The 13,889-nt window shown below is 44.9% G+C and overlaps 1 protein-coding gene across 5 annotated transcripts in view; it reads left to right on the top strand.

The window, feature by feature from the left end:
* The window catches only part of fstl5 (follistatin-like 5), a 1,328,880-nt gene that overhangs the window by 1,228,707 nt on the left and 86,284 nt on the right, over positions 1-13,889 (top strand). For all 5 annotated transcript variants that reach the window (XM_070871636.1, XM_070871638.1, XM_070871637.1 and 2 more), the window contains one exon: positions 13,160-13,267. In XM_070871636.1, coding sequence (XP_070727737.1) covers positions 13,160-13,267 — 108 coding nt within the window. The remainder of the gene's footprint in view (positions 1-13,159; positions 13,268-13,889) is intronic.

Here is a 13,889-nt window from a genome sequence, read left to right as displayed (position 1 = left end):
GCTTGTGCGGCCCTCACTCCTTTTGCCACACCTTTGATGGCCACATGACTACAGCCATGTAGGCCCCTAGTTCTGGCATCTGCTCTCTCAACTTTCGCACCTCCTTCTCTTAAGACATTCCTTTAAGTCCATCTCCTTGATTTAGGTTTTGATCACACCTCCTCTTTAGCTCGGTGTCGATTTTTGTCTGATTAGCTTTCAGGAAAGAGCATTGGGAAATTATTTTCTATGTCATATGCGATATATAATTGCAAGTTGTCACTTACCTCTCACCATCCTGTGCCGACTCCTTAACACCCCGTGGGGGAAATTGCCACACGGGTCACGAGGCTGGCATCCATCCGCTCTTGGGGCGCTGTTTAAAGGGGAGTGCTGCAGTGCCCCGGGCTGCCATCTTTCTTTGTCAGACAGCTCTTGGGTCGGCCTGACCATGACTCCGTCTTGGGTGCCGGGCTGCTGGCCCGGGCTCAGGCAGCCGTGCTGGTCCAAAGGTGGCCACCAAAGGGCCGTGCAGAGTGTGTAGTGGCCCTTCCCTTTAATGGAAGGGAAGGGTTGTTGTAGCTCATCAGCTCTGCATGGAGCATCCGTGTAGCGCTGGTTTCAGTGCTGCGCTACCACCCTGGCACCGCCCCCAAAGGAAGCGGCGCACCGCAGACAGCGCACTGCTTCCTTTGAGGGGCAGTAGGCTCGACTTCCGGGCCAAGCGATAATTTCTCCGGAAAAGAGAAGACTAAGGAGATCTGATAGACATCTTTAAAATTATGTAAGGGTTCAATATGGTGTATGTGAAGAAATTGTTTCCATTTGTGGGTGAGCCCAGAAAAAGGGAGTATGAATATAATAGCCATTAATAAATCAAATAAAGAAGTTGAGAGGAATTTCTTCACAGAAAGTGGTGCGAATGTGGAACTTGCTGCCACATGGAGTGGTTGTAGAAGATAGCATTAATGTATTTAAAGGCTTGTGCACAGACGTTCGCACACACTGAGGCTGAACTCCAGGAAATAGTCGATGTATTTACTGAGGCGTACGAAAGCATGGGCCTTACGCTAAACATCCGTAAGACAAAGGTCCTCCACCAGCCTGTCCTCACCGTACAGCACTGCCCCCCAGTCATCAAGATCCACGGCGCAGCTTTGGACACAGGTGGACCACATCCCATATCTCGGAAGCCTCCTATCAACAAGAGCAGGCATCAACGATGAGATCCAACACCTCCTCCAGTGCACCAGTGTAGCCTTCAGCCGCCTGAGGAAAAGAGTGTTTGAAGACCAGGCCCCCAAAACTGCCACCAAGCTCATGGTCTACAGGGCTGTAGTAATACCTGCCCTCCTGTATGGCTCAGAGACATGGACCATGTACAGCAGACACCTCAAGTTGCTGGAGAAATATCACCAACGATGTCTCCGCAAGATCCTACAAATCCCCTGGGAGAACAGGCGCACCAGGCCAACATCCCCAGCATCGAAGCACTGACCTCAGTCGATCAGCTCTGCTGGGCAGGCCACATCGTTCGCATGCCAGACATGACACTCCCAAAGCAAGTACTCTACTCGGAGCTCCTTCACGGCAAATGAGCCAAAGGTGGGCAACGGAAATGTTACAAGGACACCCTCAAAGCCTCCCTGATAAAGTGCGACATCCCCACTGACACCTGGGAGTCGTTTCGAGGGACTGCCTATGATGATGATGATGGCATACACAAGGGAGGTGGAATTCAATGGATATTGGGGCAGGATGGGAAGAGGTAATTCGAGTAGGAGGAAGCTTATGTGGAGTATAAACACTGGCATAGACTAGTTGGGCCAAATGGCCTGGATCTGTGCCATAGATTCTATGTAAAGCTAGGAATTCCCTTTTGAGTTAAACTCATGTTTTGAAATGATGGTATGCTTCCAATATGTTGCAGCAATCTAACTGCATTTATCTCAGGCTTTTCAAGAAGAGAATGTCACATGAAACAAATAAAAAAAGAAACTAACTAGATAAAGAGCTTTCTTATGGGCAGTGGAATTTAATGTAAATAGATGAGCTGCTGTCTGGGGCCTGTGCCTAATATAGTTCTGCAGGGATGGTTTCTTTGTCCCCTGCTGTTCATATTATTTTTAACATGGAGCAGGATGCTACTTGTGGTATCATTAGATTTGCTGATTTTGAGCTGTGTAGTCTGGTGAATAATGTTGAGGAGATTGAGAACAATTAAAGGGATATGGTGTTTGTATTTAACCCCTTGCAACCTGTATTACACTAGAGGACTACCTACTGGAGTCCCAAGGGATCCCAACATCCCTTGGGAGCACGGTATATAAGCAGGCCACCCACGAGGTACCTGCAGTCTAGAGTCTTCTTAAAGGAGCTAAGGTCGCACTTGCTCATTGTACACAGTACTCAGTTTCATCCTTTATTATGAACGCATCAATTGGCGACGAGGTAACGAACAACCGCGCGAAAATGCAAGGAACAGTTGGTATCCTGGAGAAATTCTCAGAAATGGATGATTGGGAGGCCTTCATGGAGAGACTCGACCAATACTTTGTGGCTAACGAGTTGGAAGGGGACGAGAATTCTGCCAAACAAAGGGCGATCCTCCTAACTGTCTGTGGGGCAACAACCTATTGCCTCATGAAGAATCTCCTAGCTCCGGTAAAACCAACAGCTAAATCCTATAAAGAATTGTGTACGCTGGTCCGGGAGCACCTAAATCCAAAGGAAAACGCTTTGATGGCGAGATATCAGTTCTACACGTGAAAACGGTTGGAGGACCAGGAAGTGGCGAGCTATGTGGCCGAACTAAGGCGCCTCGCAGGCCATTGTGAATTTGAGTGATTCCTAGAACAAATGCTTAGAGACTTTTTGGTAGTGGGCATTGGCCATGAGACAATCCTTCGCAAACTGTTAACTGTTGAAAATCCAAATCTAAGTAAAGCCATAACGATAGCCCAGGCATTTATGTCCACCAGCGACAACACCAAACAGATTTCGCAGAACAAAGAAGTTTCAGCCAGTACTGTGCATAAAGTAACGTTGTTTTCGAGCAGGAATATACATGGCAGAATGTACACGCCGGCTGCTGCTGCCCGACCTCAGATGACCCAGAGTCCGCCATCAATTGTTAATGCGAGGCAGTTAACACCTTGTTGATGCTGTGGAGGTGATCATCGGCCCCATCAATGCTGCTTCAAGCACTATGCGTGCAACGGTTACAGAACAATGGGACATCTCCAGTGAATGTGCAGGCGAGCTGCAAACCCTGCAAATCACCACGTTGCAGAGGATGATCGATCCATTGTGAATCAGGCTGAATTGGACACTCGTACCGAGGAGGCAGAAGTGTACGGGGTGCACACATTCACCATGAAATGTCCACCAATAATGTTGAAAGTTGAACTGAAAGGAATTCCAGTATCTATGGAACTGGACACAGGTGCGAGTCAGTCCATCATGAGTAAAAAGGCCTGCGACAGGCTGTGGGGTAACAAGGCACACAGGTCCAACTCAGACCAAATTAAGGACTTACACCAAGGAACTAATCCTTGTAATTGGCAATGCAGACATCAAAGTCTCCTATAAGAACATAAGAATTAGGAACAGGCGTAGGCCATCTAGCCCCTCGAGCCTGCTCCGCCATTCAACAAGATCATGGCTGATTGTGTATGATGGAGCAGTAGAGGAATATAATTGGTCAGAAAAAGCAGCAAACATAAGGACTGGGAGAAATTTAGAATTCAACAGAGGAGGACAAAGGGTTTAATTAGGAGGGGGAAAATAGAGTATGAGAGGAAGCTTGCTGGAAACATAAAAACTGACTGCAAAAGCTTCTATAGATATGTGAAGCGAAAAAGATTAGTGAAGACAAACATAGGTCCCTTGCAGTCAAAATCAGGTGAATTTATAATGGGGAACAAAGAAATGGCAGACCAATTGAACAAATACTTTGGTTCTGTTTTCACAAAGGAAGACACAAATAACCTTCTGGAAATACTAGGGGACCGAGGGTCTAGTGAGAAGGAGAAACTAAAGGAAATCCTTATTTGTCAGGAAATTGTGTTCGGGAAAGTGATGGGATTGAAGGCTGATAAATCCGCAGGGCCTGATAGTCTGTATCCCAGAGTACTTAAGGAAGTGGCCCTAGAAATAGTGGATGCATTGATGATCATTTTCCAACAGTCTATTGACTCTGGATCCGTTCCTATAGACTGGAGGGTAGCTAATGTAACACCACTTTTTAAAAAAGGAGGGAGAGAGAAAACGGGGAATTATAGACTGGTTAGCCTGACATCAGTAGTGGGGAAAATGTTGGAATCAATTATTAAAGATGAAATAGCAACACATTTGGAAAGCAGTAACAGGATCGGTCCAAGTCAGCATGGATTTATGAAAGGGAAATCATGCTTGACAAATCTTCTAGAATATTTTGAGGATGTAACTAGTAGAGTGGACAACGGAGAACCAGTGGATGTGGTGTATTTGGACTTTCAAAAGGCTTTTGACAAGGTCCCACACAAGAGATTGGTATGCAAAATTAAAGCACATGGTATTGGGGGTAATGTATTGACGTGGATAGAGAACTGGTTGGCAGACAGGAAGCAAAGAGTCGGGTGAAACGGATCCTTTTCAGAATGGCAGGCAGTGATTAGTAGGGTGCCGCAGGGCTCAGTGCTGGGACCCCAGCTATTTACAATATGCATCAATGATTTAGATGAAGGAATTGAGTGTAATATCTCCAAGTTTGCAGATGACACGAAACTGGGTAGCGGTGTGAGCTGTGAGGAGGATGATAAGAGGCTGCAGGGTGACTTTGACAGGTTAGGTGAGTGGGCAAATGCATGGCAGATGCAGTATAATGTGGATAAATGTGAGGCTAGCCTCTTTGGTGGCAAAAACAGGAAGGCAGAATATTATCTGAATGGTGGCAGATTAGGAAACGGCGAGGTGCAACGAGACCTGGGTGTCATGGTACATCAGTCATTGAAAGTTGCCATGCAGGTACAGCAGGTGGTGAAGAAGGCACATGGCATGTTGGCCTTCATAGCAAGGGGATTTGAGTATAGGAGCAGGGAGGTCTTACTGCAGTTGTACAGAGCTTTGGTGAGGCCTCACCTGGAATATTGTGTTCAGTTTTGGTCTCCGGAAGTTCTTGCTATTGAGGGAGTACAGCGAAGGTTCACCAGACTGATTCCCAGAATGGCTGGACTGACATATGAGGAGAGACTGGATCGACTGGGCCTGTATTCACTGAAATTTAGAAGGATGAGAGGGAATCTCATAGAAACATAAAAAATTCTGACGGGACTGGACAGGTTAGTTGCAGGAAGAATGTTCCCGATGTTGGGGAAGTCCAGAACCAGGGGTCACAGTCTAAGGATAAAGGGTAAGCCATTTAGGACCAAGATGAGAAACTTCTTCACTCGGGGAGTTTTTAACCTGTGGAATTCTCTACCGCAGAGAGTTGTTGGTGCCAGTTCGTTAGATATATTCAAAACGGAGTTAGATATGGCCCTTACGGCTAAAGGGATCAAGGGGTATGGAGAGAAAGCAGGAAAGGGGTACTGAGGTGAATGATCAGCCATGATCTTATTGAATGGTGGTGCAGGCTCGAAGGGCCGAATGGCCTACTCCTGCACCTATTTTCTATGTTTACACGAACTCCTGCTGTGGATTGAGCCAGGGGATGGCCCCACATTGTTTGGCAGAAGCTGGCTGGGAAAAATCCGCTGGAACTGGGACGACGTCTCATGTGCCCAGGTTCTGAGCAGGTTTTCATCGTTGTTCGAGCCAGGCATTGAAAGCTTCTCGGGGCAAAAGTGCAGATACATTTGGTTCCCGGTACGCGACCCATCCACCACAAGGCACGGGCGGTACGATGTATGATGCGTGAGAAAGTGGGAATTGAGCTGGACAGGCTGCAGCGAGAAGGCATCATCGCACCAGTGGAATTCAACGAGTGGGCCAGTCCAATTGTCCTGTTACTTAAAGAGGACGGCACAGTCAGAGTTTGTGGGGACTATAAAGTAACGATTAACCGTTTTTCACTACAGGGCCAATACCCGCTACCCAAGGCAGATGATCCATTTATGACCCTGGCTGGAGGGAAGACGTTCACCAAGCTGGATCTGACCTCGGCCTACGTGATGCAGGAGCTGGAGGAGTCTTCGAAAGGCCTCACCTGCATCAACACGCACAAAGATCTGTTCATCTATAAAAGATACCCTTTCGGTTGGCTGCGGCAATCTTCCAACGGAACATGGAGAGCCTGCACCGTGGATTTCCCGGACAACATACTGGTTACAGGGCGGGACACCACTGAGCACTTGAAGAATCTGGAAGAGGTTCTTAGTCAGTTGGATCGCATGGGACTCAGGTTGAAATGCTTGAAGTGTGTTTTCCTGGCGCAGGAGGTTGAGTTCTTGGGAAGTGGAATCACAGCAGGCGGCATCAAACCCACCGACGCCAAGTCGGAGGCCATCAAGAACGCGCCGAGACCACCGAACATGACGGAACTGCGGTCGTTCCTAGGACTCCTTAACTATTTCGGTAATGTCCGACCTGGGTTAAGCACCCTGCTAGAAAACCTACATGCGTTACTGCGCAAGTGAGATAACTGGGTATGGAGAAATTCACAAGAGGCTGCCTTTAAGAAAGCCAGGAATCTGTTGTGTTCAAACAAACTGCTTGTCCTGTATAACCCTTGTAAACGATTAGTGCTAGCTTGTGATGCATTGTCATACGGGGTCAGGTGTGTGTTACAACAGGCTAACGAATTGGGGATTTTGCAACCAGTCGCTTATGCGTCCAGGAGTTTGTCCAAGGCCGAAAGTGCCGACAGCATGATTGAAAAAGAGGCTCTGGCGTGCGTTTACGTGGTAAAGAAAATGCACCAGTACTTATTTGGCCTCAAGTTTGAGCTTGAAACTGACCACAAGCTATTGCTGTTCTCTGAGAGCAAAGGGATTAACACCGATGCCAAAGATGGGCGCTCATGCTGTCGGCATACAACTATGTAATCCGCCACAGACCGGGCACAGAGAACTGCGTTGATGCTCTCGGTTGGCTGCCATTGCCCACCACCGATGTGGAAATGGCACAGCCTGCGGACTTGCTCATGGTAATGGATGCATTCAAAAACGAGAAGTCCCCCGTTACTGCCCGCCAGATCAGGACCTGGACCAGCCAGGGTCCTTTACTATCCTTGGTAAAAAACTGTATCCTCCATGGGAGCTGGTCCAGTGTCCCAGCGGAGATGCAGGAGGCAATTTCGCAGTTCCACAGGCGCAAAGACGAAATGTCCTTGCAGGCAGACTGTCTGTTGTGGGGCAATTGCATGGTCTTGCCCAAGAAAGGCAGAGATACGTTCATTTGTGAACTGCACAGCACCCATCCAGGCATTGTAATGATGAAAGGCATAGTCAGATCCCATGTGTGGTAGCCCGGCATCGACTCAGATTTAGAGTCATGCGTGCGCCAATGCAAAACTTGATCTCAGCTGAGCAATGCACCTAGAGAGGCACCGCTAAGTTTGTGGTCATGGCCCTCCAAACCGTGGTCGAGGATCCATGTGGACTATGCAGGCCCATTTCTAGGCAAAATGTTCTTGGCTGTCGTGGATGCTTACTCAAAATGGATTGAATGTGCAATAATGTCTGTAAGCACGTCCACGGCCATTATTGAAAGCCTACGCGCCATGTTTGCCGTGCACGGCCTGCCTGATGTTCTAGTCAGCAACAATGGGCCGTGTTTCACCAGTGCTGAATTCAAGGAATTCATGAAACGCAATGGGAATCAAGCACGTCACATCTGCCCCGTTCAAGCCCGCATCCAACGGCCAGGCAGAACGGGCAGTTCAAACCATTAAACAAAGCTTGAAACGCATATCGGAAGGCTCCCTGCAGACCCGACTATCCCGAGTGCTGCTCAGTTACCGCACCAGACCCCACTCACTCACCGGGGTTCCCCCAGCTGAGCTGCTCATGAAAAGGGCGCTCAAAACAAGGCTCTCTCTTGTCCACCCTGATCTCCATGATCGTGTGGAGGGCAGGCGGCATCAACAAAGTGTGTACCATGACCATGAAAATTTGTCACGCGTTATTGAGGTCAAGGACCCTGTGTTTGTACTCAATTATGGACATGTTCTCAAATGGCTCACTGGCACGTTCATAGCCAAAGAGGGTAGTAGGGTGTTTCAAGTCAAATTGGCCAAGGGACTAACATGCAGAAAACATTTGGACCAAATCAAATTGCGTTTCACCAACAGCTACAAACAACCCGAAGAAGACACCACCAACTTTGACCCTCCAACACACACACAAGTGGCAACTGACATCATGGTTGACCACGAAGCCGAACTCACCATCCTCAGCAGCCCGGCAAGGCCAGCTGCCCAACAGCCCAGTGAAGAACTAACCAACTCACCCACACTCGCATTTGTACTAAGACAATCGACAAGGAAGCGAGAAGCCCCAGATTGTCTCACCTTGTACTATTGACTTTACGAGGGAGTGATGTTATGTATTTAACTCCTTGCAACTGGTATTACACTACCACCAGCAGGCCTAACTGTTGGAGTCACAAGGGATCCCAGCATCAATTGGGAGCACAGTATATAAGCAGGCCACCCACGAGGTACCTACACTATGGAGTCTTATTAAAGGAGCTAAGGTCACATTTGCTCATTGTACACAGTACTCAGTTTCATCCTTTATTATGAATGCATCATATGGATAGATTAATTACATAGGCTATGGACTGGCAAACAGAATTTAATATGGATCAATCTAATCCTGTACACATTGCTATAGGAAAGCCAGTCAAGTACCAGTTATATATCTGCAGTTTTAAACCAAATTAAGTCATTGGTCAGGCCACATTTGAAAAGCTGTGTATGGTTCAGGTCCTCTAAAGGGCATTCATGAATTGGAGAAGTTTCAGAGAAGTGTTGCAAAGGTGATTTAAAACTATGATGAGAATCTCATAATTTAACACGTAATTTTTTTTTTAACAAACCCTCAACAGTGAGCAACATTTTTAACAGAACAATATACCAACACCCTCCCACCATCCCCAACAGTCAACATTCAACACATTTTTAAAAAATAATAACAACATACAGCCCCCCCCCCTCCCTACCTGCAGCCACGCTTCCCTCCTGTACCTTGACCCCCCTTGTCATAACCTCCCGTTTCCTACGTACTCTCCGAGTAATAGAACCAAGACATCTTGCTGCAGAGTACCTCCAGAGCTGTGGGGGGGGGGAGGGGGGGGGGCTGGTGGGGTGGGGGGGTGAGACATCAGCAGAATTACCTCAGTGGCTGGAGGAGAAGACGTTTGCGAAGAAACGTCTTCCAAGTCAGAAGGAAGTTCTTCCTCCTGTCTCGCACCTGTCATGGTGGTGGGGCCACTTGGCCCCACTACTTCATCCATTGAGGATGACGTGGCCGCAGGTACCACAGATGACAACTCAGGCGCGGTTTCGTCCTACTCATTTTCATGTTCGTCGCCCGTGGTGATGACGACCTGCAATGGTACAGGTGTTTATGCAGGGGCCTCCCTTTGTGCCTGGGGATTCTGGGGAGCTGTAAAACATAATTGAGGTTATTAGAAGAGAAGGGGAGACATGAGAATGCTTGCGCTGCACTGGCATATGTACGAGGAGCAACACGACTCCAATAAATGTGAACGAGAGACATTACATATGATTAACATGAGAGTACAGAAGAGTACAGAAACTTCATGCATAATATTACATTTTTCATATATTATAATGAAATGCCATTAAATTACTTTAAATTACCACTGGTTTACCAGTGCTTTAGACATTACTCACGTGGCGCAACAACGGGATCTGCACCACCACGGGTGGCAGAACGTTTATGGGTGCCCACTAATACTGCGGCACATTCTTCCAGATCGGTGAGAGGGTGCAGCTCAACAGGCCCTCCTCCGGTCCGCCTCCGCTCGGCATGATTCTTAGATATCTTCCTCTGCAAATGTGACAAGCTAACTGACTAGGTAGGCGGTTTATTTGAATCGATGGAGGTCCCCCGGGGGGGGAATCAGGACCACTGTTGAGCTCGGCAATGATAAGACTGTAATGGGAGGGGGCACCGTGTCCATGGTTGTGCTTGGAGACCTCTGTTTGGCCGGAGCTAATGTCTCAAAGTGTCCCAGGGCAGACAATTAGCCAGGGCAGCTCTCCACCAGTCCAGACCAGGTCACTGTGTGAGTGCCAGCAGCCGGAGAGACTCACACAGTATGGGTAAAGGTGACCGGACCCCTCGTTGCTCAGTCATGCCCCATCCACCAACGTAACCAAAAAGGAGACGGTGCCCAAGCTAAAGACTTGCTCACAGCACACAAGAATTCTCCTCCTAAACTAAAGTGGTAGAAAATCCGAATGTTTGTGGTCCGTCTGTTTCCAGTCACTCCTTTACATAATAATAATTAATATTGTTGATTAAATGTAAGGCATCTCAGTAAAATTAGACTTAAAGGGCACAGGTTCTGACCCCAGTCCAAATCTTAGCAGGGAAGCTACCCAAGATTACCCAGCTTAATTATAACCTTTCAGATTTACATTCTAATTAATGAGTCAGTGCATCATTACAATTTAAAATGTAATAATTTAATACTTACTCTTGCCAATGCAACCAGATTGTTCAACTGCTTGCGGTACTGGTCTGCTTCACGCCTATCGTGGGCCACCGATGAGATTACGGCGGTGATATCGCCCCATATGTTTTAAGATGTGCGGGGGGGTTAATTGGTCCCACTGATTTTCTACCTCATTAACGAGAGGCTCATTAGCCTCATGAGAGAAGGCTTTCCCTGACAGCTCCTGCTGCATACTACTATCACTCAAAATTTTTCACCCTCCACAGACAGCTTCCTTCTCTCTTCTTCTCTCTCTCTCTCTCTCTTTCCGTCTTCTGAGCATGCGCAGATGACCCCTGAACTCCTGAATCACGGGAAAAGAAAACGTGCATGCGCAGAATGGCCGTTGATATGGACGCCAGCCTTGCATGACTGCATACATCGCTAAGGCCCATTTCACATCGCTAAGGCTATCGCCAAATGAAAAAGGCGAAACTAGCGGTTTTTAAAATGGGCGATATTCCAGCGACCCTGAAAAATAAAAAAAGCACTAAGGCTGGAAATATCGCTCAAAAAGATCATAGATTAAAGGAACACTTCATGACAATAAAAATCTTGCATATTCAAGATTGATAAACCAAGTAACCTTTTCTTATTATGCTTTCTTATGTTCACATACAAGTCATAATTAGTCTTTATTAAAAACAAACATGTATTTCAGAAGCAAGTATGAGAGGGATTAGGGATTTTTTTTCTCCTTGAGTGAAAGATGCAAATAGAGCACTAGGAATAAATGCATAATGAAATTGGAAGTTGGAAAATAGAAATAAAAACAAGGATCAGAATGAATGTGTTCTTAATCCCCCCACTGACTAAGACACTGACTAATCCATGTCAGGGAGCTTATGAAGGATATGAGAAGCAGGATTTCCACTATGAAGCCTCAAAGGCCTTGGAATTACTTTGCTTCTTTAACAGAGTTGTTAACCCAAACAGGTTCATTTCTTCAATAAAACAGCAAATAAATGCATATGAATGCATTAAGCTAATGTTCACTTAGCTTTATTCCAAAACTACAGTTTAAAAAAAAAATAACCATGATATGATCAAAATTTGAATTTATTTTTAAAATCGAGCATTTCTATAATATGGAGCATCTGAAGTGTGAAACAGAACTAAACCAGCAATTCTGTGAAACCAGCAATGTCCTGTAATATTAAATGAAGGAAAGCTGAGGAAGATTAACACCCCAAAAAGCCAGATATTGCCTTCAAATCGTTTTCTTCTAACGCTGTTAATAATGTTCCTGTGTGTGAATTGATATAGTAGGGATGCTTTTTATGGAAAATGAACCATTTAGAGCAAATGTTCTTCCAGAATAGCAGGCAGTTTTATTTTACAAATAATTTAATACAGCCAATTCATTAGAAATCTCTTCAAGAATGAATAGTTTTGATTTTCTCTTAAAAATAAATTAATACGTCATACATAACAATGGCATTTACATGGTCTATTTGTAAGCAATTGTCAGAATGTAATCACATTCAAATAATTATAGTAACAGAATATGAACATTTTGTTCCTTTTTAAAAATAAATTAGTTGCTGAATTTCCATAACAATAAATTTCAATGTTTGTGGAACAATGATGAGTCTATAAATAGGCCAATTTTCAACAGCTGAAGGCTGGCTTCCATTTTGTTTAATGTAGCAAACCAGCTTGTTGTGGTGAAGAAGCTGTTACAATACTTTAAAAATTCCCATGCTGTGAAGTTATATTCACTGCTCTTAAGTGCTATTAAATTTATTTTTAAAGAAAATATTGTTTGATTTGCTGATGTTGCACAATGATGCAAATGGAAATGGTTGTTAATTGCACAGATGCATTTGTAATGTTATGAACACTGTCCATTAATTTCCAAGACCTGAGTTACAATCCATATTAGACAAACAACTTGAACATTTTCCTCTCTGATTGCTGTAAAGAGTCAATGTGAGACATAAAAAATATTTTTTGAAGAATTGACTTATAGTTGATGTGAAAACAAAAATAAGATAAAATAAAAAGTATCTAGGTTTTAAATATTATGTACAGATAAAAAGTTGGAACTTTCATTATAAGAACAAAAAGTAGAGAATCATAGAATCATAAACAATTACAGCACAGAAGGAGGTAATTTGGCTTGTCATGCCTGTGCTGGCTCTTTGGAATAGCAGTCGTGCATAATCAAGGCTTGTGGAAGCATACCAAAGAGTAGTCTTGAGTGCTGTTCACAGTCCCAGCTGGCCATCGGTGCACTACCTTAAGGAAAATGCTAATTAGTTCAGATTAGTTACACTTAATTAACCAGCTGCTTCTTACATTGAGACACTGGAAAAAACAAACCAATAAATGGGGGAAAAATACTGCTCCTTCATCTAATGTTGAATAATACAATGTAAATAAAACAATGAATTTCCCTCTCTTCTCTAATAAGTTATTATAGATCTTTATAGAAATGATGTGGGCTTTTATTTATTAATAATTTAGGGTTTGTACAGCAGCACTTCATTTGATTCCATTCTTCTTATAGGTTGTAGCCACTGATCCAGTTCCAGTGAAACTTCACTATGATAAATCACATGATCAAGTCTGGGTTCTTAGCTGGGGTGATATGGAAAAAAACTCAGCAACACTTCAGGTAAATATGTCAATTTCCAGCATCTAATTAGCTGTACTCCATTAACAACAAATTTAGCAACAATGTTAGACATATTGGGCCCAAGTTTCCACATGATTTGCGCCTGATTTTTAGGAGCAACTGGTGGAGAACGGACTATTTTAGAAATCGCAATTCTCCACATTTTTTTTTTCTGCAGTTCTAGTCAGGTAGAACAGTTCTAGTTTAGAACAGAATTTTTTCTTCAAAAGGGGGCGTGTCCGGCCACTGACGCCTGATTTGAAAGTTTCCACAGTGAAAATGTACTCCAAACTAAAGTAGAATGGAGCCAGTGAAGATTTTTGTAGAACTGAAAAAACCTGTTCTGCACATTAAAAAATCAGGCGCAGGTTACAAATTAGGCGTCCAGAACGAGGTCGGGGGGAGGGGGAAGGGAACTCATTAAATTCGACAATAAATCCTTATTTATACTTCTACAAATATTATACAAATAAATCCAACCTGAATAAACATTTATAAGCCAAGAAAAGATTAAATAAACCATCTTCCTACCTGTGTGAAAGTGCTTCAGCCAGGGAGAATTCTACAGCCGTTCGTACCGCTGAGCGGGAGGGGGAGAGAGAGAGAGGGGGGGGAAGGAGAG

The sequence above is a fragment of the Pristiophorus japonicus genome, chromosome 2, assembly GCF_044704955.1.
Source record: "Pristiophorus japonicus isolate sPriJap1 chromosome 2, sPriJap1.hap1, whole genome shotgun sequence".
Classification (NCBI taxonomy): Eukaryota; Metazoa; Chordata; class Chondrichthyes; family Pristiophoridae; genus Pristiophorus; species Pristiophorus japonicus.
Note: the sequence above shows the minus strand (reverse complement) of the source record. Positions and strands in the feature narration are given on the sequence as shown.